Source organism: Pterocles gutturalis, unplaced genomic scaffold (genome assembly GCF_000699245.1).
Source record: "Pterocles gutturalis isolate BGI_N339 unplaced genomic scaffold, ASM69924v1 scaffold50487, whole genome shotgun sequence".
NCBI lineage: Eukaryota > Metazoa > Chordata > Aves > Pterocliformes > Pteroclidae > Pterocles > Pterocles gutturalis.
In genome coordinates, this window is record NW_010109565.1 from 1 (window position 1) to 24,984 (window position 24,984).

The 24,984-nt window shown below is 37.8% G+C and overlaps 2 protein-coding genes across 2 annotated transcripts; one reads left to right on the forward strand and one right to left on the reverse strand.

Moving 5' to 3' along the window:
• Window positions 1–1,004: 1,004 nt before the first annotated feature.
• On the forward strand, window positions 1,005–5,885 carry LOC104459085 (alpha-aspartyl dipeptidase-like; the record flags this gene model as incomplete). Its single annotated transcript, XM_010073011.1, has 6 exons — window positions 1,005–1,079; window positions 1,647–1,726; window positions 2,480–2,653; window positions 4,169–4,228; window positions 5,051–5,133; window positions 5,684–5,885. Coding segments are annotated over 6 exons (551 nt in total), but the record flags the coding sequence as incomplete, so codon positions are not given.
• Window positions 5,886–12,708: 6,823 nt separating this feature from the next.
• On the reverse strand, window positions 12,709–24,798 carry LOC104460709 (neurobeachin-like protein 1; the record flags this gene model as incomplete). Its single annotated transcript, XM_010073012.1, has 12 exons — window positions 12,709–12,810; window positions 15,393–15,528; window positions 16,211–16,359; window positions 17,473–17,634; window positions 18,307–18,423; window positions 20,338–20,432; window positions 20,876–21,048; window positions 21,698–21,807; window positions 22,839–22,928; window positions 23,420–23,536; window positions 23,868–23,965; window positions 24,681–24,798. Coding segments are annotated over 12 exons (1,467 nt in total), but the record flags the coding sequence as incomplete, so codon positions are not given.
• Window positions 24,799–24,984: the final 186 nt, after the last annotated feature.

Genomic DNA, 24,984 nt, shown 5'->3' on the forward strand with positions numbered 1-24,984 from the left:
GGGGGGAGTCGGGCTAGCTCTGGTGCGCGCTGTGAAGCTCCGGTCATCAAGGGGAGCGGGAGCAGCAGGGAGATGTTTGCCGACCGTAGAGGCCTCCAGAAGAAACCCTGTTGCAAACGCTTCTGACTTAAGGGAGGAAGTTTTTATTCCTGAACATTAAGTATCATCTTTTATCCTCCTTAATCACAAGGGGGAAAATTTCTTCCCCTACCTCTTAAACCTCTCCTTAAGCCCTGCAACTACTCTTGTTAAGAGAAGACCATTACTATAATGCACTTTGGTGAGCCAGATATTTCTGTGATGAACAGCAATTGAGCTTTGCTTCAAGGTCTTGCAAAGACCTTTCCAGAGCAGCCTACAGCAACACCTCCACCTAATATCTATCACCATTCAGGATAACTTTGGACCTGTGACCAAAGTAATAATCAGTACTTACTTTCCTGGGCAGCACACTTTGCTCCTTGTGTTGCAGAAACATTGCTGCTATCAAACATCCACGTTCTTTTGGTTCTCGTGGCACTTCCTGTACTCACTGAACCCCAGCAAGGCAAATCTGTCAAAGCCAAACATTTTAACAGTTACCAAAAAAAAAATACTCTGATCAGATATTTCCACTAGTGATGCTAGACCAGAGATGGCACACACTGTTAAGACACAGTCAAGCTGATGACTGACAGCTTTTTGCCATCTCTTATTTTCTAGTTAGCCAGCAATGCTCAGCAGGACTTTGTGCCTCAGCCAGCACCTGCTGAGTGAAATGCTCTGCTCTTAGACACCGACCGCATATATCTATAAAGCAACCATTTGCTTTGGTACAGCTGGATATAGAAGCCCTGCACTAATGTGGGATGTATACCCTCTTATGTTGTAGAGTTCTCTGAAGTTTCCTGGCTTGGCTGGTGAGACAATTTGGCTGGGGGGGCACAAGGGGAGCAGGGGGGATTGAACATATCGCATTCCTCCTCCAAACTGAAATGGCAAAGGTAAATACTTTTTCATTTAAGGTTATGGGCTGGACAGCATTCATGAATCCTGTGATCCAGTGGAAGCGGTAAGGAAATCTGAAGCAATATTTATTGGTAAGTTTTATTTCTTGCTCCCTGATGAGTGTTTCTATAAGGCACTGAATTAGCCCTGCTCAGAGCTGGCGCTGTAGAGACAACAATGAAAAAGTTGGACCTACCACTTACTACAGAAAACAGCACTTTAATTAGGAACAGTAAGACCCCAAATTTAGTATTGGGCAGGGAAGTAGGGGAAATTTATTAATGGAACTCCAGTAACTTTCAAATTATTCATTTGCACAGTCCTTCAGATTTAAAAATATAGTCATCATGGCTGTATCATCACTTTATCAAACCTAAGAGGTCTCAGGCCTACTATGCTCAGACCGAGTGTAGTCCTAATACCATACTCCAGGGTTGTCAAACAGCCAGTCACTGTTACAAGAAGGGCAGGCCATTAAGCATGAGCCCATCGCCTGCCCAATGACCATTCTTCTGAAGCACCTGGTTTTACTGCTGCTTAAAGCAGGATAGTACCCTGAATAGAGCATAGAAATCAGAGCCTGCCTGCCAAGTTTGTAACAGCTTCAATTAAAACTGGTGGTGAAAGCATGCTAAATATGCTGGACTCTCTTTCTGCAGGAGGTGGGAACACGTTCCGTCTCCTGAAAGCTCTCTACGACAACAGTCTGATACAGGAGATCAGGAAAAGAGTTCTTGAGGTAACAACTACAGGTCTCAGACCAAGACTGAACGGCAGGATCTCAAGCATAAGTTTTTGTTCAGGCAAATCCAAGTTGATCCTACATGTTTGTTTCTAATGTACTTCAAATATTAAGCCATCTCATGCAACCTGGTGAACTGAAATCTGTGGCCAAATGAAGCTGTCATTAGTCACTGAAGCCTGAAAAGACTAACATCAGCACACTGTCTTTCTAGGGCAGTTTCCCAGATGTGGGACTGCAAGACCTTGGGATGTACAATGCTGTGTAGTACCTTGAAAGTAAGCCCCTCAACTTAAAATACCAATGAAGAGCAGTGCAGGATTTAATCTATGTCCAGAAACCTTGTTTTTCAGCTTGAGATGTCCACTTTGTATCTTGTTAATAGATATAGATATGTTCAAGTTGCAAGTTGTCTGCCAGTAAGCTGACAATAGAGTTGGACTCATACATGGCTTTCAGACAGTGCCCTGTTGATACTGAAAATGGTATAATTACCTTGGGTACCTCTCCTTGACCTGGAATTGAGAGGTGTGAGTGCCATTGAGCCCTTCCGGCCAGCAGCCCCATTCTGGCTGGTGAATCTCACAAGGCACAGCAAAGATATGCCATCTATGGAAGAGAAGAGAAGCAAGGTGTTCCCCTAACAATGTGTAACTGCAAACGACTGAGTTTCTGAGATTGACAGAAGAGGCTATAAAATGCAGTTCCTAACTGTGATACTGCATACTCATCATTGCTTTTGTCTTTCAGGATGGGATTCCTTACATGGGATCCAGCGCAGGAACTAACGTTGCTACCATCAGCATCAGTACTACCAATGACATGCCAATTGTTTATCCACCTTCCCTGCAGGCCCTAGGTTTAGTTCCTTTTAATATTAAGCCCCACTACCTTGACCCAGATCTTGAAAGCGCTCATGTGGGTGTAAGTAAAGCATGCCAGAGCTATCACAGTAACCAGGATGCAGAGGTGTAATGATAGGGTGTATTTGTGAGGCCTTACAAAGCTACAGAATGTCTACCACCAGCTCCCTAGAGCAGGGTTAGGCAGTAAGATTTTACTCCCTTCTAAAGCTTTTATTTGTGTGGGAAGAGGAGTTGGCAACAGTATTACTGAGGTGGAACAAAGTGTTTTTCACAAACAGAAGGTTTGCAATGTCTGAAATACTGTTGCCTGATACCTGGCATGGAATTGGGAGTGGGGTAGAAAGAGAGAAACTTGACATGTTAAGATGCAATGCGCTGTTTCTGCGAAGTCCTGCCATAGTCTGTCTTGCTTGCTGCTTGAGAAGATGTAACTTTAGATACTTAAGCCTCTTAACGTATGTTTAAGGTCTGAAGGAACCATCAGAACATGGAGATCTTGTGACTGCATGCAAACCTGTTGTGTCAGAAAATACCTAGATGCTAGTCTCCCTGCAGAGGGCACACCCTGTAACGTCCAGTACTGCGCAAGCACATGTACTAGTATAGCTGAAGGAAGAACACTTTAACCATGAAGCACAAAGACTGACACCTCCACTGTATGGAAGAACTGATTCTTGAATAGCCTTTTCCTCAGAGAACAGTTTATGTGGTGCATCTTTTAACAGCCTAAATATTTTCCTCCTTATAATCAAAATTTCTTCATGATTAGAGGAATTAGAACTATTAACATTTCTTAAGAGTTATTAAGAATTAGGGGAATTATTAAGTATTAGGGGATATGGAAGAGATGGAGGATCAGGGTGTGCTTCTAGAATTTAGATGAAGTTGTAGGTACTCATTTATTCAGTTTGTCACTAGATAAGCAGGGAGTCTTTTCCCTATAAATAACTTGCTATTTCTCCAAGAGGAGGCTGGAAGCTCTGTGCTGTACCAAGTCCCTGCTGTGTTCCTGTGTTTCTTACCAACAAATCCTTCTGGTTTGATTTCTTTAACTTCCATTGCTCAGTTCAGCAGCAAACCCTCAAGAAACATGGCAGAGCTGTTCATGGAAGGAAATTCTTCAGTGTAATACCTACTTGAGAACAAACAAGCAGACATTTAATAAATGGAAATCCATGGTTCACTACCCTCTTTTATGAAGGTGGCATCTCAGGCATTTACTTTCACCACCTTCCTCAGTGCTCTTGTTCTAAGGGTGAGCACATAAAGATAGCATTAAAAAAATAAAAGCTGGATGAATTAAGTGGAAGCTAAGTTTTAAGGCTTTTCAGGGTTTGGATTGTGTGAGTTCTGTTTGATCAACCTACAGCAATTGCTGCTAGTTAGGAAGGGTAAAATACATATCTATTAAAGTAAAACCTGCCACTTCCTTCAATATATTAGTCTAATGGAAGCATTCTGCTTGAGGGGAAGTGCCTGTTTTGTTTAATGTTATGAAATTGCACAGTGTCGTGCTACTTTGATAGCTCCTACCTTACTGCTTGTGCAGCTAAATCTACACTCATTGTTGCAGGAGACAAGAGAGGAAAGAATTCATCAATATCATGAAGAACCAAACACCCCTCCTGTTCTGGTAAGTAGTAGTTCCTAGTCAGGAAGCTCATGGCTGTAGCATGGTAAACATTTTAAATGCTTTCTTGCTAGATTTCATTGTGGGTTCCCCTGCCTGACCATCCTTACAGAACTGTGGCACAGAAGGCTAGTTATATCCTTGCTAAGAGCTTCAACCTTGGATTTTGCTTACTTGCAGAAGATACGTAGAACAAATGAAATGTATTCTGCCTATTAGATGCTTGGAGTCCTGTTGCCAAACACTGTATTTTAGGCAGCTCTCTGATCTTTCCAGTTACTGGCCACCAGTCATATGTTGTATGTCAGGGTGGTGTGCATGCAGATGGTAAGATACCTCCTCTCAGTATTTTTGCAGATATTCTTAACTTTACATTTTCTTTTAATCTGTGTAGGTTTCTGAATTTGCTCATTCAGTAGTATGTTTGTAATTACAGTATGTCTATCTGGGGAAGTGGGACCTCTGGGTTTCCTGTCGCTGTGCTTCATCTTGGAATATAAAGTGTGTGCTCTATCGTCTGCTGCTTGGCCCAAACTGGATCTAAGAATGGGGGTAGTAGAAGTAATTGTGGAAAAAAACATGTTTTCCTTTTCTCCTAAGTGGTTTCTCCTTCTTTAAAAGGGACAAGTAAAACAAACAAGAAAACCAGCTTCTAAAACAAGATAACTCACCTAATTTTGTCTTGGCATCTTTGTTACAAATATGTGAGTGAGAAAGTCTTGTCTGCAGTCACGGTGAGCTGCACTTAGACTGGCCTGCTTGTGACAAGCATTGTAGCCTTTCAAATGGCTTGAAAATAATCTTAAATGTTTCTACCTACATTAGGGCTTGTGGGAAGGTGCAATGCTGCTAGTGGAAGGAGACAAAGCCACCTTGCAAGGAATAACAGGAGCACGTCTGTTTTTTAGGTAAATGCTTCATTTGAATTTGAATAGATACCCTCCTTCAAACAGAAAGGAAGAGAGACTTCTGTTAGACTCCTGGCACATGTTGCCTGTCTCCCACATCAGAAGTTACTTAATCCCTTGCTTCCATTTCTCTGTGGGGAAAACATGAGTATTGCTTTATGCTCCAAATAAGCAGGCAGTATGACAGCACTCTAAAGGATGTCTAATTTATCCAGCAAGTTCTCTGGCATTATATCTAGTGATGCTTATGTTTCTGAACTATAGTTACCATTCACAGAAAGAGCCCCAGTAGTCAGCTCTGTTATTGAAGGCCAGGGGAACACCAGTTTGGCCTTAATGCACTGAACTCTAGAGCAAGAGAACTCATGTCTTTAGTCATATGAACGTTACTAAGAAATCGAATGTGCATATCGTGTGATGCAGGCAAGGAAGGGAGTCAAAACTCTGCTTATTATGAATAAGGATGCTTTGTTCTATCCCTAGTAACAGATGGAAGCACAGGAGTCCTAGGTCCCATTAAAGGTCACAGCATGGTTTGTCTTGTTTACAGGGGTACGAAACCAACTGAACATGAGCCTGGAACAGATTTCAGTTTCCTCCTGATCGACAGTAATCTCCAGAATCTGTAGCCTTGCATATTCTGCAGCAAAAGTCACTACATGGGAAGAAAATGAGGAGGAAGGAAAGAGATACTTCTAGTTGCAGGGTGGGTGGAGAACCTTAGCTTTATAAAGGAAGATAAATATCCATTAGTTGGCTCTTTTCCCCACCCTAATTCATGCCTTGGACATCTCTCCTTCCAAGCAAAAAGACCATTTTTATTGCAATACTTGAGTAATCATAGCTATTCTTAGTCTGAAAGGGTCAGCACATTTATGTATACATGTTGATTCTTACACGAAAAAAAAGTTGCTTTAACACAATTAAGACAGGACACAGAGTCAGCTGTTCCTGGTGCCTAGCTTTACCTGATAAATCAGAGAATTGTTTGTTTAGTGTACTCCCACACTTAGTTTCATTTTTGTGCTATTAATAAAGGGAGAAGTTATGCATTCAATTACTTTTATTTGCTTCAGACTCATGTTAAACATATACAATGCTAATTATGTACAAAAGTGTGCATGTTAAAAATTGTCAGGTTACAAACTTGCAAATCCTAGAAAAGTGCAAAATTTTAAAACATCTTCCACCATGCTGTACAGAAGAAAATCCATCATTAGCCAATATACACACTCTTAAAACATACTGATCAAACCAAAATAAGACATACAGTATACTCTTAAAGCACCCAGAAGGGAAAAAGATATTGCACAGAAGACTGACAGCAAGTTATTACAGTGCCTGAAGGCTTATTTTTGAAAGTAGGTATTTCCAACAATCCTCAGACCTAACATTTAACCCTTAAAAAAGGCATTTTTTGGCATTTAAAAATCCATTTGTAATCACATAATTGCACAATCTGTAAGAATTATCAGAAGATACGGTTAACTGTTGCTGTAAGGCCTTTGTTTCTACTCCCTCATTAGCTGTAGTAAAAATTCATCAAGCAAACTGGTAGCATCACAGCTTCCCTCAAAACACTGACCAAAGGGAGGCAAGTCTTACAAGCAGCATTCCTCTTCTCTTATATTAAGCTGCTCCTGCATAGTGAAGGGTTGAATCAGAACATGTATATGCAAGTTTTCCTTGAATTTTTTTTCCCTCGTGGCTTTCTTAAAGCAACAGCTTACAGCTACGTATGAAGAAAACAGTACTGTCAGGTGCAAGACTAAGTTTGTTTTAAAAAGTTACTTCAAGGCAAAAAATATGTCTCCCTCATGAGGAAAATAGTGACTACATAGGAAGCTAAATAAACAAGTGTCCTCTAAGTTCAGTTAGGTCTATGATATATATAGCTGGATGTTTTACATTTCAATCTCAAAACACCTGAGCAGCTTTAAACCATAATCTATACTGACAATCATGCTTCTGGGACAGAAGATATGTTATGAAATAGTGTCTGTGCTGAGTATAATCACAGACCCAAGCTCTGGAAATACTTGCCAAATTTCCTAAGTTCAGTAGAGGAAAACAGAAAGAACACACACCTGGAGGAAGTCTCTCCTGAAGAAAAGAAGTGAAACACCTATTTTATCTTGGTGATTTGGGTAAATGGTAACTAAAAGACACACCAGTTTTCTTCCACAGATGCAGAGCAAAAAGGTGAATTAAAACTGAACAAAGGGTACCTTTGATTAAACACTAGAAGCAGTTCCTCACATATGGGGTGTTCAAGACTGTAATAAGATGAATAGCACTTGACTCAAACAGTGCAGAGTATGCTATGCTGCCACTCATAGGCATTTCTGCATTCGGGCATCTGGATGACTATAACAGTGAAGAAAGGAACAACAGTATTTCACCTTTTTTTTTTTTCTTCTTCTAACTGGAGTAGCTTTTCAGAAAATCCTTTCTTCCTTTACAAGTATGTGCTAACAAGGGCAATTAGCAATAGTAAGGAGAATTTGGCTCCTTGGGATGGAAGGAAAGACATCTTCCAATCATTTCAGTTGAGTCTAACATTGGTATACAATGAACTTACGTGCGTATGACTGCACAAAAACTATTATACTCTCCCAAAAAGGAGAAAGGAGACTACTAACAAGTGTCATGTTTACAGCTTTTAAACCAAAAAGCATGAAAAACTCATTCTAGAAAGCACTGAAGCACATGCTTGAATTTTCACTCAATTAAATATAACCGTATGTAGTGCTTTCATGTACCAGCATTTATCAAATCAGGCCTTAGGTTCACATTGATATGCATTTATATGTGCTTTTCTTTTTTTTTATTCTTTGAAAGAAAAAAAAATATTCACAGCACCTAGCCTCAGCATCTAGCCTAGCCAGCAAGGTACCTTTAGCAGTGGAAGAGTGCCTTCAGGTGACAATACAGAGCAAACATCCACACAGACTCTCAATGTAGGGTGAAAGTAGGCTGACACCTCCTCTACTCCCCTCCCTAGCGCTAAAGCTCCCTACCATACCATAATCCGTATATAGATTCACATTTTCAACTAAATACACATACACACTAAAAGCTTTGTGAAGTATTTGGTTTCTGTACATATATTTTCTAATTATTTTATTAATTGAGATTGGGAAAGACTTGCAGAGGAAACAGGGAGGAGGGAGGCATGGTCAAGGGAAGCAAGGTATACAGCTCCCATTGACCAAGGTAAGAGTTAAAAGACCTACCTAATTATTGTGCTTTACAAATAAAAATACATTTATCATCCCTGCAGGACTATCTTAAAGCAAACTGATATAGGACTGTTACCAGTCCTATACAGAATTTGGACAATGCAGAAACTTAGTTCTTTGTACTTCATTGAAAGGACACAAAAATACAGCTTTAAAGAGGATCCTTATAAAGCAACCAATTGACTAGACTATATAAAGCCTGTAAAGACTTCGATAAACCTGTTCTGTGATAATATTCATGATCTAAGGTATACCAGGGAAAAAAAGCTTGTTTATATCAATGTTGCAGATTAGCAAAACAATTGTAATCTCTGTGTGCGGGTGTTACTGGTTTTTTGTTTTGGTTTTTTTTTTTTTTTTCCTTTCTTTTTAAATCGAACAGGCTTCCTAAAACTTAATTTCCACAATGTGTATTAACCATCAGAAGTGCAGTTAGTTTAAGATTGGGATTATTATTTTGTGCTGGTGTTGGTGAGGTACACAGATGATAGAAGATGTGGTTTCTAAATATCCTGTGAAAGTATATTGATGTAGAATAATTTGCATAATTCAGATGCTAATTTGAACAGCGAACATTCCACTTTCTGAATGCTCTTATAGTACAAAAACTGCACAGACTAGGTGAGATTCTTCACTATAGATAAAAGAGGCAACTGAAAATACTACCAAGACTTACAAGTAAATTGATAAAGAGAAATTTAACAAACATTTTACTTGAAATAAAGGAGAGATATCTTCTAAATATCATCCTTTGGTATGCAAGTTCAAAACTGCGTGAGGGAGAAGTTACTCAATACTGATAACTACTTGATCTCATTTATATACAGGTATTAAAAAAGAGTCAGTTTTCAGTTTCTTTTAGATACATATACTTACACTCTTACTTACTCTGCTTCAAAGGTAAGCATATCTTAAACTTTGATAAATATCATTAGGGTTCTTCCAAAAATCAAATATAAGAAGATACCATCAAGAAGATCCTAACAAATGCAGTGTTGTGAAGCAACAGTCACTTAAGACTTGTTTATTCTGAATTCCTAATTAGAATTCTTTCATCTCACAGCTTTACTTTTTACACTTAAAGAAATCTTAGTTCAAAACCAAAGGAGAATCTTATTTTACCAATACTACGTGATAAATAAAATGTGATCCTAAGATTTACTGAGTTGAGGAAATCAAAGAATGATGAAAGTGAAATTCACAGTGCACTGCATAACTGCAATTCAACCAACCTAAACATCTGATCAGGAAAATTATTTTCTGCTTTTAAAAATAAGTTAAAACCAAAATAAACAACATACCAGTTAATGCTCACATCTACCACCTGTATCTTTTATTTGAAGCTGGTTTTAGATAAAGACAAAGCAAAGACCTTCAAACTTATGGGGTTCTTTCCAGAGGGCCTCGGGCAAGAACACTAAGCATGTGATGGTGTGTACTTCCCATCATCAAGGACCAAATAAAAGATCAAAAGACAACAGATGCTGCCATTCTGCATAGAGCATGGAGCAGCTCACCTGTCCCTCTCCTCATTCTGCTGCTGCTGCTTTGTGCAGATCACAAACTAGCCTCAAGTTTGAGAGCCCAAGAACTGTCCACATTTCAACCTGTCCCAGATATTTGTGATGATCACCTAATGCTTGTGATGCACGGAAGCAATGGCATTCAAATAACAAAGGTCTTCACCATAAACTCTTTCATCCCCAATTATATTACAATATTATTATATTGCTACATTATAAACTACATTACAGTATTATATTACTACATTACATTTTACTTAAGCTGACACAGTGTATTCAGTATTCTTTAATCACAGAACGTTAGATTGGAAGGGACCTCGGAAGATCATCTAATATTAAACTACTAAAAACATTAATTCAACTGCTGTATAAGCATACCTAACCCAAAGTAGGATGTTTTCAAACCGTTATATGAAGCCCTCTGTTGCAAGCGACAAAACCAAAACTATGCTCTCACCAAACACTACAAAAGACCTATCTCGTCATTTTTTCTACTTGATTCTAACCCGAAGCATCATAATTTCCTGCCCTCTCCCCCTGCAAGTAAACACTTAACCTCATATATGCATTTAAACAAAACATATATGCATACTTATAAAAATCATCAACTCAATGCCCCAAATTAGTTCTTTTCTCAACTTCCCATAACACAGAAAAATCTCACATTCTGAGCTGAAATTCTTCTAAACTACTCTCAAAAGAGCTCCCCGACATCCTTCATGAAATCATAATGGACAAACATACTTCACATTATCATATACACACTTGATATTTCCAGTGTATCCTTACTACTGGATACACAATTGATTAAAAATAGTATTTTTCACTTCTCTATAGCTTATTTGAAAATATGGGATGTGGTTTTTTTACATACACGGAGTCTGAAAGAACACACTGCTCTACTTTTGAAAATTTAATGTTCTCTTGGCAAGTGATTCAAGGAAATAATTCTTATTTTCTCCTAACTTTCCAGACAATCCAGTCTGTCACAGTGATTAGAGTATTGCAACTATGCATAGACCCACTTGTTCACTAGTCTGATTTATTATTTCATTTACAAAAGTTAAGGAAAAGCAACACAGTTTATTTTATTTTTTTTTACACAGCACACTAATCACTCATTAAGAGGGATTTTTTTTTTTTCCAGTAAAGAAATTGAGGGGGAGAAAACAGTTCTAACGAGACTAACAGATTATCCTTCTGCGGGGTAAGGAGGTATTACTATTTCCACAAAGTTAATAAATATTGTGCTAAAAGTTAATGAAAGTAGATTATACATTATGGAGTTCCTCAGGTAGTTCAACAGCTCCCCAGCCACAGGGAATATCGACAACATTTATAGGAGATACAACACACATTCATTTCCATAAATAAATAAAAACAACAAGAAAAGTGATGGCACAGGGAAGAAAGGGGTAGCCAAAAGGGAAAATACTAGCTAACAATCACCTACAGCTCTGCCTTTTATCTGTACTCCCCTTGCCCCATGGTATTTTCTCCTTTTAATAGACATACATACATGTATATACATATATATATATACACACACAAACATACATATATACACATGCACAAATACCTTTGCATGTTGATCCAAAAAAAAAAAAATCATATTTTTTCCCTCAGCACCAGGCTTTTCTAACAGTATGGGGTTTATAATTTAAATCATTAACATCATTAAAATGTCAGAACAATAGGAAAACACACACCCTTCTACCATCATGTATCGCTAAACCAAAAAAATTCAGTAATGGCATCTCCAAAATATAGCGTACAATCCATAACTATTTTGTTGGATATAGTGCATCTAAGGATCTGATATTTTCTTTTCCTAGGTGTTAAACACATCTTGACAATAGATACATTATCTGTTTCCTTGCTTGTTTTTACAGGGGAAAAAAAAAAAAGGCTAACAACTGGTTAACACCAAGCCAACAAACAAACAGGTACTGTTTAACTAAATTGTGCTGCAATGTTGTTTAAATTATTTTGTAGGGGAAATGTATTTTTTTTTGTAGGAGCTGCCTTACTAATGAAGCAAATTGTTCTTTGACCAATATAGATACTGATTATTCCTCTGTACTTCTTCAAGGAAATAAATATATTATAGGTTTTCTTGTATTTCCTACCTCCTTCAGCTCCTTCACCACCTTCAACTCCTTTGAAGTCATTCATGTCTGTACTTTAAACAATTTCTGATAATCAAGTAGTGCAACACAGATGTTCCTTGCAAAACAACCTAAAACTGGAACTACACAAAAGAAGATAGCAATAGCCATTTACAGGAACAAATTGCAATAAATTGTTCACTGCGCTAAAAAACATATTGAAAAGGTCATAACCGTCAGCTATCCCAATTTTGAATCTTACCACTGCAACTGACAGAATTTTAATTTACTGTTGGGGAAACAATGCTGCCAAAGCAAAGCCAAATATCTTCTTTGTGATTAAGGAGCATCTGGCCCTATTCAGCTTTAAATCAAATGCTACTTATCTTAAATACAATTAGCAAGCTTGGGTTTGGAGGTTTGGGTTTTTTGTTTTGTTTTCTCATCTTTTCTTTTTTTTCTGAAACACAGTTTTAGCAGCTATTTAGAGAGGGATTCTGCTGTAACCAAGTCAACACTGTTAAGGAAAAAAATGCAAGCAAGCTAACTTGCATTAATACATATGCTTATAACTATACCTCTACCATAGGTTCATCTTCAACAGACGCAAGAATCAAGCCCCTGAAAGTTGAGATATACATTTAAAGTGACTAAAAGATTAAACATATTTCTGGAATCCATGAGAGAAGGTAGAAGCAGCAATCACTTGGAATCTTGAGTGTTATATTCAGTCTCTCCTGATGAAATCTGGCTGAGCCGTTTGCTTGATCCCCACAGCTTTCGAGAAAGCTGACCTGAGCGCATCTGTTTAAAAGTAATTCAGAGAAACAAAAGGAGGGGGAAGGGATAAGGTGGATAAATTAAAAAGGAATTCAGACACTGATTCTGGTGAAATGCAGACACTACAAGGTACTGCATAAACAAAACACCAACAAAAATTATTTGAAAACAAACCAAAAATTACACTTAGGAATGATTATTGGGACTGACAAAAAACAACAGACAAAACACTGATCAGAGTCTTCTCTGATTTTGAACAGTTAAAGGGATATTGCCAAGTAATGTGTATTTAATCCTTAACCTACTTCAAATGGCTTAGAGACAGTGTTTGGATTGTTATTTTGAAAAGAAGGAAAAAAGAGGTGAATGTCAAGCAAAAATGAACCAAATTAGAAAGAAAGACATTTTATTTTAGAGATTTCAAGCAGAAATTGCTAGAAGTGAAAAGGAAAAGATAACCAAAATGCAGAGCAGTGATGGCAGAATGAAGGAAAGAGAGAAAGGTTATCTCCTGGTGTCAAATTTACAGTCTTCCAAAGATCCTGGGTGAAGTGCTTGTAGTAAAATTTAAACCAGAGATAATTCATACTGAATATTCTGTAAATAACAACAGACAATAAGCAACCAGAGGCCACATTAAATCCAGCATCTGGTAGGTCTGCAATCTGACAACAATTTGTAAGAAACTGTTTTAATTTACTCCTTAAGTACAAGGCTTGTGATTGGCCAGTAGTGATCAGCCTGGCAGCTGATTAGGTTATGAAATCCCTTGCAGTTTAATAAGGATGCATGCCTTAACAGCACAATTTTGAGAACAGTTCCCGGCAGTTAGCACTACAAATTAACCATGCTTAAGAACCATATCATCATAGCAGCAGTGTTCTAGAAAAGGCACAGTACTGACAGGGATTAACACTAACAGGTGATAATCACCCAGACTTCTGCAACATCCCAAATGGCTAAGTAATTATTAAAAATACAAAAACATTTATTATACTTCACTTCATACCAGATACTGTCAGTGCAGAAACACTAAAGGCCAATCTTAATACCAAGCAGCATTTCACTTTATGCACAATAAAGAAGGTCAGTTTCTCCCTTTATCCTAGGATCAGTATCACCACTGAAAGACAGAATTACAATACTGTCTTCCGTATAAGGATAACGTTTTAGTAATTAATATATTATTTCCAAACTACAAATAAATCAGTCAACAACTAGATACCTCACATACATACACTTTTCAAATATATTGAATGATGCCATTATAGAAAACTAGAAAATCTGGGACATAACGTTGTTCCTTATATATTTGTGTTTTTTTTAAAAACAGATCTATTTACATGGGTATTAAGCTTGCAGATCATCTGAATTATAAACAGAAAATCCGGGTAAAAAAGACATTGGAAAGCCTCTACATTCATAAAAAGAATACAGTCTTTGAAACAACACTTTCTCCATAGTTAGAAAAATAGATGCGATTAAGAACTGAAAAAAAAAAGGAAAGAAAAAGCCTTCAGTCTAATGAGATACACAAATTTCAGCCTACAAAAGATCTTTTCTATGGAATAGGAAGCTTAGAGATGACAGTGACTTTAAAACTGCTGTTACAAACATATGTTTAACCACAGCATATGCAGCTGTCTCAGTTCTACAGTAGAAAAAAGCTGTCCAACTGGAAGCCAGTGGAAACCTCCCCTCTCCATCTGCTGCAAGCAAATTAAGACTACCATTGTGTGAAGCCTGCTTCAAATATTAAACTAGGTATCTCCCAGCTAAAACATATTAAAATACTGGCAAATAAAGTAGCTCTGTTTTCACAATTAAAACATAAAATTAAGACATGCTTTTCTGGCATGTACTAAAGGTCATGCAAAACTAATAAGCACATTTTCAAATAAATATACTGCAGCACAACATAGATCAGGTTATAAAGAAAAGCAGGTTTAAGCTAACTCAAGTACTTTGGAAGTCATTACAAGATGTATTTAAAGTAAAACCTATGTTTTGCAGAAGAAAAATTGTGCGAGCTATTTGACAGATGGATGCTCTGTATTTGATATTGCATATGCAGTACCAACAAGTTTATATTCACCATATGGAGCAGAGAGCATATTGGGAACCTACACAAGTGATTCTTTGTGCATTGCAATTACAGACTCTTAAGAGAAAAAAAGTAGTATTCCCCCCCCCCCCGTGTCAGTCAATGCATATTAAAAGGTATCTGACAAACCATAAAAATAAGGAAAGTAGCTTGCTCTCTTTTGTTTCAAATTTTCTTCTGGAAAATTACTTCATCAAGAAGTGGCTGACAACACTAGCATGTTCAGAAAAGGTTAGCTACTATCACATTGCTTATTCAGATGTGAGTGATAAAGTCTGGAAGTTAGTCCAGCTGAGATTCCCATCTGTGAACCCTATATACCTTTGATTCTTAATGAGAAATTTCAGCAGAGCAGTCTCAAAAGTTATTTATTTCCCACTGAAAACTGAAACTTGCTCTTAAATTTACCCTGCCATAGAGAAGATCTCTTGCTCAACTGGAAAGCAGAAATAAGTGAACTTCCCACTGTTCGGTAGAAAAAGTTCTTGATGGTGGGTTTTACCTCTGCTGGCTTGCCAACACCAACGATAATCAACTTGCCATCCTCCAAGCCAACAAGGATGTGGCTATACTCTTTGGTGACAGAAATGCAATGAATTGGCCGTCGCATAGCTAAGGGGGAGATGCTCAGACTCAGGCTGAAATGAACAAAAACCACATAGAAAAAGCACATCATATATTCGTTTCTACATACTGCAAAGAAAGACACTGCAGTTGAAATTGCTGTCCACAGGATGCACAGTTTCTCAAGGATCCAGTCTGCAATTTGAATTATTGTAAACTCCTAAGGAACAATCTAATAGTAACCCAGAATAGAGCTCCAATAACAAGAAAAGGCATGGACGGGTAAGTCAGTAAATTAAGACATTTTCACTGAAGAACAGTAACATTAGTCCCACAACTGCCCAAGTGACAAACATCACTCCCATCCTAAGGAACAATGGAGCTTTACAGAGCATAGCAGTAAGCAGAGTTTAAAACTCAGTGCAGAACTAGATGAGGCTTGATCCTGCAGTTGCTGGTCTCCCAGTGACTAATCAGACTAATCACTGTTTGCAGATGTCAGACACAGCTCTTCCTAAATTCTTTCAGTTCTAGGTGTATAATTGGGATAAATGCCTGGGGGAAAAAGGGGTCTGGTACAACTTCTCCTTTTTCTTTTCTCCCTTAGTTCGCCCCAAGAGAGTTTTTTCCAGGAACACAGAAAAAAAGCAACAGCTACCACCTACATCATGAAGCAAATTCCATCTTACACAGCCATTTCTCAATAAGCTTTTATATTTGCATCTCAATAATAAACTATCGATGGTGGTACATTACCTGTAGAGATCCCGAATGGAAAGAAATCCCTGTAAGCTGCCCATCACGATATACTCGCCAGTCACACACATATCTGACACTTCCTCCTTCAGAGTCTCAGAACCCAGATATTTTCCATTGACAGAATAGAGATGTAATGCATTCTTATCCTGAATAGATCAAAAATACATCTGTCACAGAGGACTGGGCTGGATTAAGAGAGTATTATTTGTATCTTTATGTCAATAACCGGAGGTAATTTGGGCAACAACCCACAGATAATATTGCTGACAACAGTTTCCTTGTTGAATGATACAAGAGTACCAAGCCTATATGTAATGCATACAGATACCAGGTCCCATATGGAAATTTTTGAAGTTATTCCCTGTTACCTCTTGATGTAACGTGGTAACGTCTTCCCTATCCATCTAATCAATTACAAATTTTCTAGAAACATCCATAGGGTTAATGGACAGGCCCCTATTTTATAAGGGTTTTTACTAAGGAAGAAGAAAGCACACTCTTATCCTCAGCCCTGCTGCTATCCTCCCTCCCCCCAACCTCAAACTGAAAAGCAGAAGGGAATAGGTGTATTTCCACAGAGCTACATCTAGAAGCATTTTCTGGTCAAGGCAATGAAATCTTGATGGATTAAAGGCACAGCTAACACAACCATCTTAAGTTCTTTCAGCCCTAACAATACCTTGGTCTCTTCTCTCCTCATCTTCCCAATGCAGCCAGCATACCTACATGCAATAAATTTGTCTTCCAAGAAATTTCTCATGCTCATAGAAATTGTAACAGCTCTACCCTTACTAAAGCAACTACACAGCTACTCAACAGACAAAATAAGCTACACTGTGAACCTTATAGGTATCTCTCCAATCCAAAACTAAGAAACACCAGTGGAGTCACTGGGCATCTTGCACCCAGAACTTACTGCTCCCCTTATAAGCCTCTGTTTTTGAGCACAGTGGAACTTGTTTCCCCTCGTTTTTCATTTCAAAGCAGCTCTCCCAAGAAGATTCATTAGCACATGCTTGGGCATCTTACTTGCAGGTGTTTGGAGATTTTAATGAAACTTACAGGACAGCATGCCTTTGATTTATCTTTTAGTCAAATTTCTCTCAAACTGGCTAGCAAAAAAAAAAAAAAAAAAAGAAGGAAACAGACACAGCATGCTCAAAAAGCCCCATTACTTTAGGAAATAAGGATAAAGTTAGGCACATTTATGATTAAAGTCTTCAACAAAAGGAACAGAGTCATTCCATGAACCTAAGTACCTTAAGAGTAGTCTTTCCTTCTATGCTGGTGTGGACAACTATATGGCCTTCCCAGGACACAGCCAGATTGGGAACAGTCAGCAGGAGAGAACTCTCACAAGGTGGTCGCAAAGTCCTCACATACTGACCTTTCCGAATAGTGCGGACAATAACAGTCCCATCCTGCAGCGACCAAATTTAGGTAAGTTGTTACTCAGCAGGTAAGTTACCGCAACACACAGAAAGCGTACTTAAATATAGAGGGAATATTTTGAAAGCACTTAAATCCTTAACTGGAGATCAAGACTCCTGAGCATTAGGAACTCCACACAAAGAAGCTTTACCCTCAAGGCCATATACTATAGGCATATGAAAAAAAAAATGCAAACAGGGTAAGAAGGAGGACAGACAGCAAAAGAGCCATTTCACAGGTCACATTTATGAGCAGGCGTTATGTGCAGTACAGAGTCAGAGTTCAGCAGCCTGCCACTGCAGTATAGTAAGGTAGAGCATGAGTAAGCTGCACAGAACATTCAAGACTAAGGAAGCAGGGAAGAAACCATCACAGAATTGTTTCTATGAGAAGCTTAGTATTTCCAAGTAAGTCCACACATGTTAAAGCTCATCAGTGCAGAACAACATAATATGGTAGCTGAGGCCTATGCTGCACAGAACAGTTTAAGACAGCTTGATTTAAGCAGGCAGCAAGGGAGATGGCACATATCTTCTTGATGCACAAGGCTGAAGAAAAAAATCCTGAAATAGTCACTTTTTTTTGTATTATTCTTAATCAACTTCAAACATGCTCTATGGTTTGAGTAGAGGCAAAGAAGAGAAAGGTATGAGGATGCTTACCCTGGATCCTGACACTGCCATATCCAGTTCAGTGCTGATGCCAACACTCGAAACTTCATCAGTATGCCCATAAAGGATCTGTAATGGCTTAGGTACCAGGCCTACAGGCACTCCTCCCTGAGAGTAACAAAAAGTGCAATGACACATTCTCTTGCAGCTGAAGGACAAACAAAAAATAAATTTCTGGTATCTTCAGTATCAGTTGTGTGAGATGTGTATTTGACACAGGCCAAAACTGAAGGTGTAACTCACCCATTCCAATTTCAATTTATTGCCTTTTATGTCAGCAGCCCTATTTACTGAAATCGCAAGATTGAACAAACATGCAGTTACTATGTGGATGTGACTTGTTTCTATCTCTTCAGATATCCAGGTGTGCAGGGACCACAGTAAGCAGTCCTAACTCTTGTTCACCTACCCACCCATCCACCCACTTTTTCTTCACCTGTGTATCTGGGCCTGTTCAGTTCTTAGAGTTTACCCTGGAATTAAGACTATCTTCACAGTCAAGCTTAAGAAGCTGAAAGCTATTTTGCTTAAAATTACAGCAATTCTGTTCCATTTTAAGGAAAAGTAAGGAAATAATCCTTCTCAGTAATTACCATTAGTATGATATGCAAAGGAAATCTTGCAATAATGCTCATTAAAAAACAGCAATTTCCCCACATGACTGCAAGGTGTCAAAATTATTTAATACTTTTATTCCAGTGACTGTACTGTCAGCATATACAGTTTTACTTTCATACCAGTTCTAAGGCAAGACCTGTGCTTATAGAGAGAAGGTACAGTAAATAGTTCTGCAGAGGACTCTCTTCTCATTTCTGTGATAGAAATTTGACTGCCAACCAAGCCCTGAAAGCCTGAAGCATGCAAGAATGAAGAACAAGTGTCAAAATACAGAGCTGGGAAAGAAGGTGACAATGCAGAGCAGACAAGTAGAATCGAAGTGACAGTATGCAGTCCATTTCTGCTAGCTTGTAAAGACCAAGATAAAACTCTCACAAGAAGAACTTACAATACATCCAACATAATTTATATATCCATTAAATAAAAGAATACATCAAAAATCTTAAGAAAAAGCAATTCTAAATGAAGATAATCTCCAGATGATGAATTATTTAACTCACACTCAAAAGATAAACAAACTGAAAAGTTTCCAACATTTTTCCTCGAGACAAAAAAAAACTGTTTGAGCACTAAGGTCTCACCTTTTTGACCATGGATCATTGGTACAAAGTAGCTCTAGAAAGAATTAGAAGTACTCCCACCACGAAGACATCTTCCACAAAAACACATGCAGTTATGCAATACTGTATTGGTTTAATGTGCTAACTCCAGTTCAATAATAAGAACAAGGTGACCTGACCAAATGTACCGTCCATAACGTGACAGCTCACCCCTGCATGTAATGCAGTAATCAGAACTGAATATTTAAAATGCATAACAATGGAAATGGCTTCACATTTTGAATGCAAGTATACACGTGCATCACACAACCACTTTCATTGTATGAAAGCACAAGACCAATATTAAAGAATTATAAAACGCCAGTGTAAACCCGGGTAACACACTAGCACTGTCTTTGCTAACTCCTAGCGTAGTCATCAGTACTTCCCACAGAGGAAACACAATGCTAAAATGCAACTACTGGAGTGAACAGCAGCCTAGAAATGTAAAAATCCTCAACTATAAACATTGTTCTGACTGATTCCAGTAGTCTCAAGCAGTCTCTCTTCAGTTCTTCCTTCTGTACCATGGGGGATAATATTTGCCTATCCTGAAAATAATCTATGAGATCTTTAACAGTGCCTCTAAAACACTGTACTTCAGCTATATAGTAACTAATGTGTATAGTGAATATTTCAAACACAGAAGACAATGGGAGTAACAAAATCACTAAGCTAATCAATCTTAGTGGACTATCTTCCCTGCAAATGTGAAAGGAGGAAATCGACAAACCACCACAGCAAAACAGAGAAGCATAAAAAAGTATTCAGAAAATTCTTCTCAGAGTATGCCTAAATAACCTACCTGCTGAACTATTTGCCATATCATACAGGTAGTATCTCTGGAGCCTGAAATTAAATGAATTCCACAGTAGTCTATTGCCAAGCAGGTCACAATATCTAGATAAAGGAAAGAAAATAGACAGTTATCACAGATATTTAAGACTAATTTCCCAGAGTGAGAAAGTGCATGCAATATGTCAACAATGAATCCTGATTTGCAGTCAGCATGAAATGTTCCACTGTGATAAGGGCTGATGAGACTATTAAACAATGAAGTCATTGTTCAGCCAGGTGCACCAACCTGACTTAACCAACTTTGCTACCTAAAAACAGCAGTCAAGCTTTATTTTGAAACAACATTAAATCATCACTACCAAGACAAAAAAAGCTATGCTCAAGCGTTTATGCATAATCACGCCTCTAGTATTATTCTGTTCTTATCCTGCCATTCCTTTATAACTGCTATGCTTGGCTGTCCAAGTGCACCAAACACCAAAAAGACCAAACATCAAGGTACAATACATAAAACTTCTCATTTCACAATATAAAGAGTTACGAACCCATGTGCCTGATGTGCTGTCCAATCAGCTTGCCTTTTGTAAGAGATGTCACTCTGATGCTGTTGTCCCAGTGTCCTCCACTAAAGAGCAGTTTTGCATCATGGGATACCACAAACAACTTAGAGGTGATCTCCAGCCCTGGTGCAAAAGGACCACTCATGTTGCGTTGTGTTCTGTAGGCAAATGATTAGCAGTTAAGAGTAACCTTAGTTCAAATCAATGTATTTTGCACTTCCTATATCCTTAAAAATTAATATGAAATTCCACCTATAGAAGAGGCTATATCTAAAAAAAAAAAAAAAAATAGGTGAAATTCTGGCCCCCTGATATCCATGGCAAAACTCTCACTGCCATCAGTAAATGGAAGGAAGATTTCACCTTAGATCTTTTTAGTCTTTTATCCATGTATGTCTGTATGTATAAGTCATGTCCCTGCTAAGTATTGTAACATTAAAGAAAAAAAGGAAACTTCTGAAACCCAAATAAACAAAACCACCACATACACCTACACTATAGTGTAAAAAAGTATGAAGAGTCCCCATCTCACATTCGAAGGTAAGTTTTTATGATTGATAATTAAAAAAAAAATTACAAGTAGCTCTAAGAATTAAGAACCTTGAAATGCCACTTACATAACTCTTTACTAGAACAGTATTACATATTAGAAGTAACATTACTGAATATCAGAAGGTGCATTCTTAGGTGAAAACTCAGCCAATTAAAACAGTATAATCCTCTGACTGTTGAACAAGTACTGTATTTTATTTAATATTTAATTACTGTAGATGCATTCATCTGCATCTCTCCTCATCAATTGCTTACTTGGGATTTGTCACTGTGGTATCTCTAATGAATGTAAAATAGTTGGAGATATTTTTATCGTAAGGTAGCCAACCATGAGTTCCAATAACGCAGTTCAGACTTGTTGTTACCTAAAAAAGTTCGACAGAAAAAATCAGTGAAACACAGAGGCATATTTCTGCTTGCCTTTGATGGTAACGGAGCTTGCATAATATCCAGCATAGGCTTCTTGAGAATTTACCACAAAGAAAAAAAGCACACACACCCCTCCCCCAACAACAACAACAAAAAAAATCCATCTCAGATGAGTTAATCCATATGTGGTACTTATTACCCAGTCAGGACGGTGTTATGTTCTAGACAGGTCAGAGAAGTTGAAGGGGGAGGTGGGGCATGGGCAAGGAGGAGGCAAAAACCAAAAAACCCAGCCAACCAACCCCCCATAAATATTTCATTACAATTCAGCCATTTAGTTTAAGCTGCTTCTTCTTTTATTTGAAATAGTAATAATTAATAGTTAACATATTAAAACAGAAAGTTTTAAAAAATTGTCTTGGCTTAATATAGTATTTGTGTATAAGTTTGTCCTACAAAATAGGAATATTGGAAAAGAATATTCTTTCTGCAAAACACAGGTGGTATTGCACAGGGGCCAGCATGCAGACCATACATGCAGATGTAAATACAAAACCTCTCTCCTCCTTTCATCATTCGGCCATCTGCCATAGTACCAGCACTTGTATTGGTGCCACAGTTACTTTGAGGAACAGTACAGGCCTTTGGAGTGTGCATACACCACATACAGAACAGTTTAACATAAGGTTTCGAAAGCAATTATAAACATAATGATGCCACTAATAACTCAAGGGCTGCATTGCATTAGGAAATCAATTGCTACCATGGAAGTGGAACAAGCGGGCAATTTAGAATACACCTCACTACAACTTACATTCATGTCTCATCAGCTCTTAAATGCCATTCAACAAATCAGCCTGGCTCCTTTTCAGAAGACAAATATTTAACTTGTAGTTGACATCCATGATAGGTTAAAGGAACACATTCGAACAGGAACAATTAAGTATTTCTCTGCAAGCTGTATGAAAAAAAATATACCTATTTGACTGCCTGCAGTCTAAGACTAGTATTGACACATGCAACTCACCAAGATCTCTGGGCTTCCCTGAGAAATAAAGGAACGTGACTGGTTCCTAGGGACAACAGCTTTGACAATTGGCACACCATCACTGATTCCCTAAGAGAAAGAACACAGTTATATCTAAGAGCTAAAGGGCAAATCTAGAACCTGTAAAGAGTAACACACAAACCCTCTGGAACCAACATGAGACCTGTACAGGACTTTAAGGCACTGGAACATGCATATTCAGTTCATACTTTGTCGCAAACACCAGAAAAGAAACCCTAGCTCTGTCCTGAATCAGTGACTTGAGCTACCAAGTTTAGTGAGTCCTCAGATACCACAAGTTATGTTCTTTGCTTTCTTCATGTGGTGCCCAACTTAGTACTCAGATAACACCCACACAAGCCACCAGCAGATACAAATTTATGGGATTCAACCTCCATGAAGCCAACTAAAGAGGCAGAGCTCGTTTTATACACATAACATTTTAAAACATTTTATTTAAATAGGAAGCAAGTTTATTTTCATCTAGGTTGAGACCTTTTGTTTCAAGTACATCAGAAGTTTCAGATTAGACCTTAAACAATTTCAAGTAATACATCTACCTCTATGAAGAATGACTTCAGCTCAGTGAGGTGTTGGAAGAGATTCAGAGTAGAGGTATCACTTTTAGTTAGTCTTTGCACTACCTCTTCTGCTGATAATCTTTGTGGATGGGGCTCCTAGGAAAAAACATTTGAAGGAATATCAAATTAGACAAATTTATCAATTTGTTCAAGTCACATAAGATATTCAGAATTTTATTGGCAATCAATGACAAATCAGACTCTTAAGCACATAATTTCCCATCTTAAATTAATTTCTTTTGAAAACGGTAGGCTAGACTTCCATCAGTGTGACCTTTACACGGTAAGGTGGCAAAGACTGAATATTCCTAAAATTACAAATCATTATCTTACGAACTATAACCTTTTCATTTTTTCAAAAGTCCTTTTTAACTCAGCTGAATTTAACCACAAAGGTCTGATTTGAGAGGGAACAAAAAAGCATTACCTTTAACAGCTGACAGGGAGTTTGCCCAAAATTGTTTATCATTCCTTCTAAAGCTTTCCTTTCTTTCTCATCTGTTAAAGCATCCAAATCCACAGCCCCTAGATTACAACCAGAACAATGAAGGATAGAAAAAGAAGGAAAAAGAACGTAATCCAAAGAACTTATTGAGAACTGATATGGCCAACAAATGTTGCAAACTGAATTTAATTGTAGCATTAACACCCTTCACCCCAGCAATGCCTCCAAACAATGACTGCACATAAAATATGATTTGAAAAGTCCGCTCTGCACATGGAATTTTAATTGTATCTGTAAGTGGAAGAATTGCAGGCTTTTGTTTCATCAAATTAATTCAATATACTTCATGCACACAATAAGTTGCACACAAAAGCCACCCAAAATTCAGCTTTGAAATTAACAGACTAATATATGTTTTCAATATTTTTTAGTTTTAAGTAACTTGCCTTGGATCCTAAACCACAAGAAACGTCTTCCCACAAATGCTTTTATGTAAGCAAATGAGAAACTAACAAAACCTCCCAACCACTTTTAGAAACAAAATACAAGCAACTTGAACAGCTTCCATTTAAAAAAAAACCCAACCTTCATTAACATTTCAGGTTCACAACTTCTGATCAAAGCATCAAATATTCTGGTTATTTGATGATAAAGTCAAAGTTATGCTGCCATATTTCATCTATAATTCTGTTGCTTTACCATATGCTACTGCATAGCATGCTCACAAATCAGGTGTTCTCTAATACTAAAAACCCACAAGTCTGATGACAATGACGAGAGTATACTGCTTTGTACCTTCATAAGTACAATAATAGAACACATTGAGCGCCTCCACTGCAGCTGGTCCCCTCTGCTTGTAGCCAAAAATCAAATCTATCCATTCATGAAGATGAGCAGAAACATACTCAGATTCCTAGAGGAAAAAATGCTCTTTTAAGAATAAGAGAAGTACTGATCCCTTCTTCCAGTATTTACTATTTTCTGTGAAAGAGATGTAATTCCTAAACTAAGAGTACCCACAGACTAGGTATATACCAATGTATAAGGCAGAAGCATAGACATATAATCACAGACTCATAGAATCATCAAGGTTGGAAAA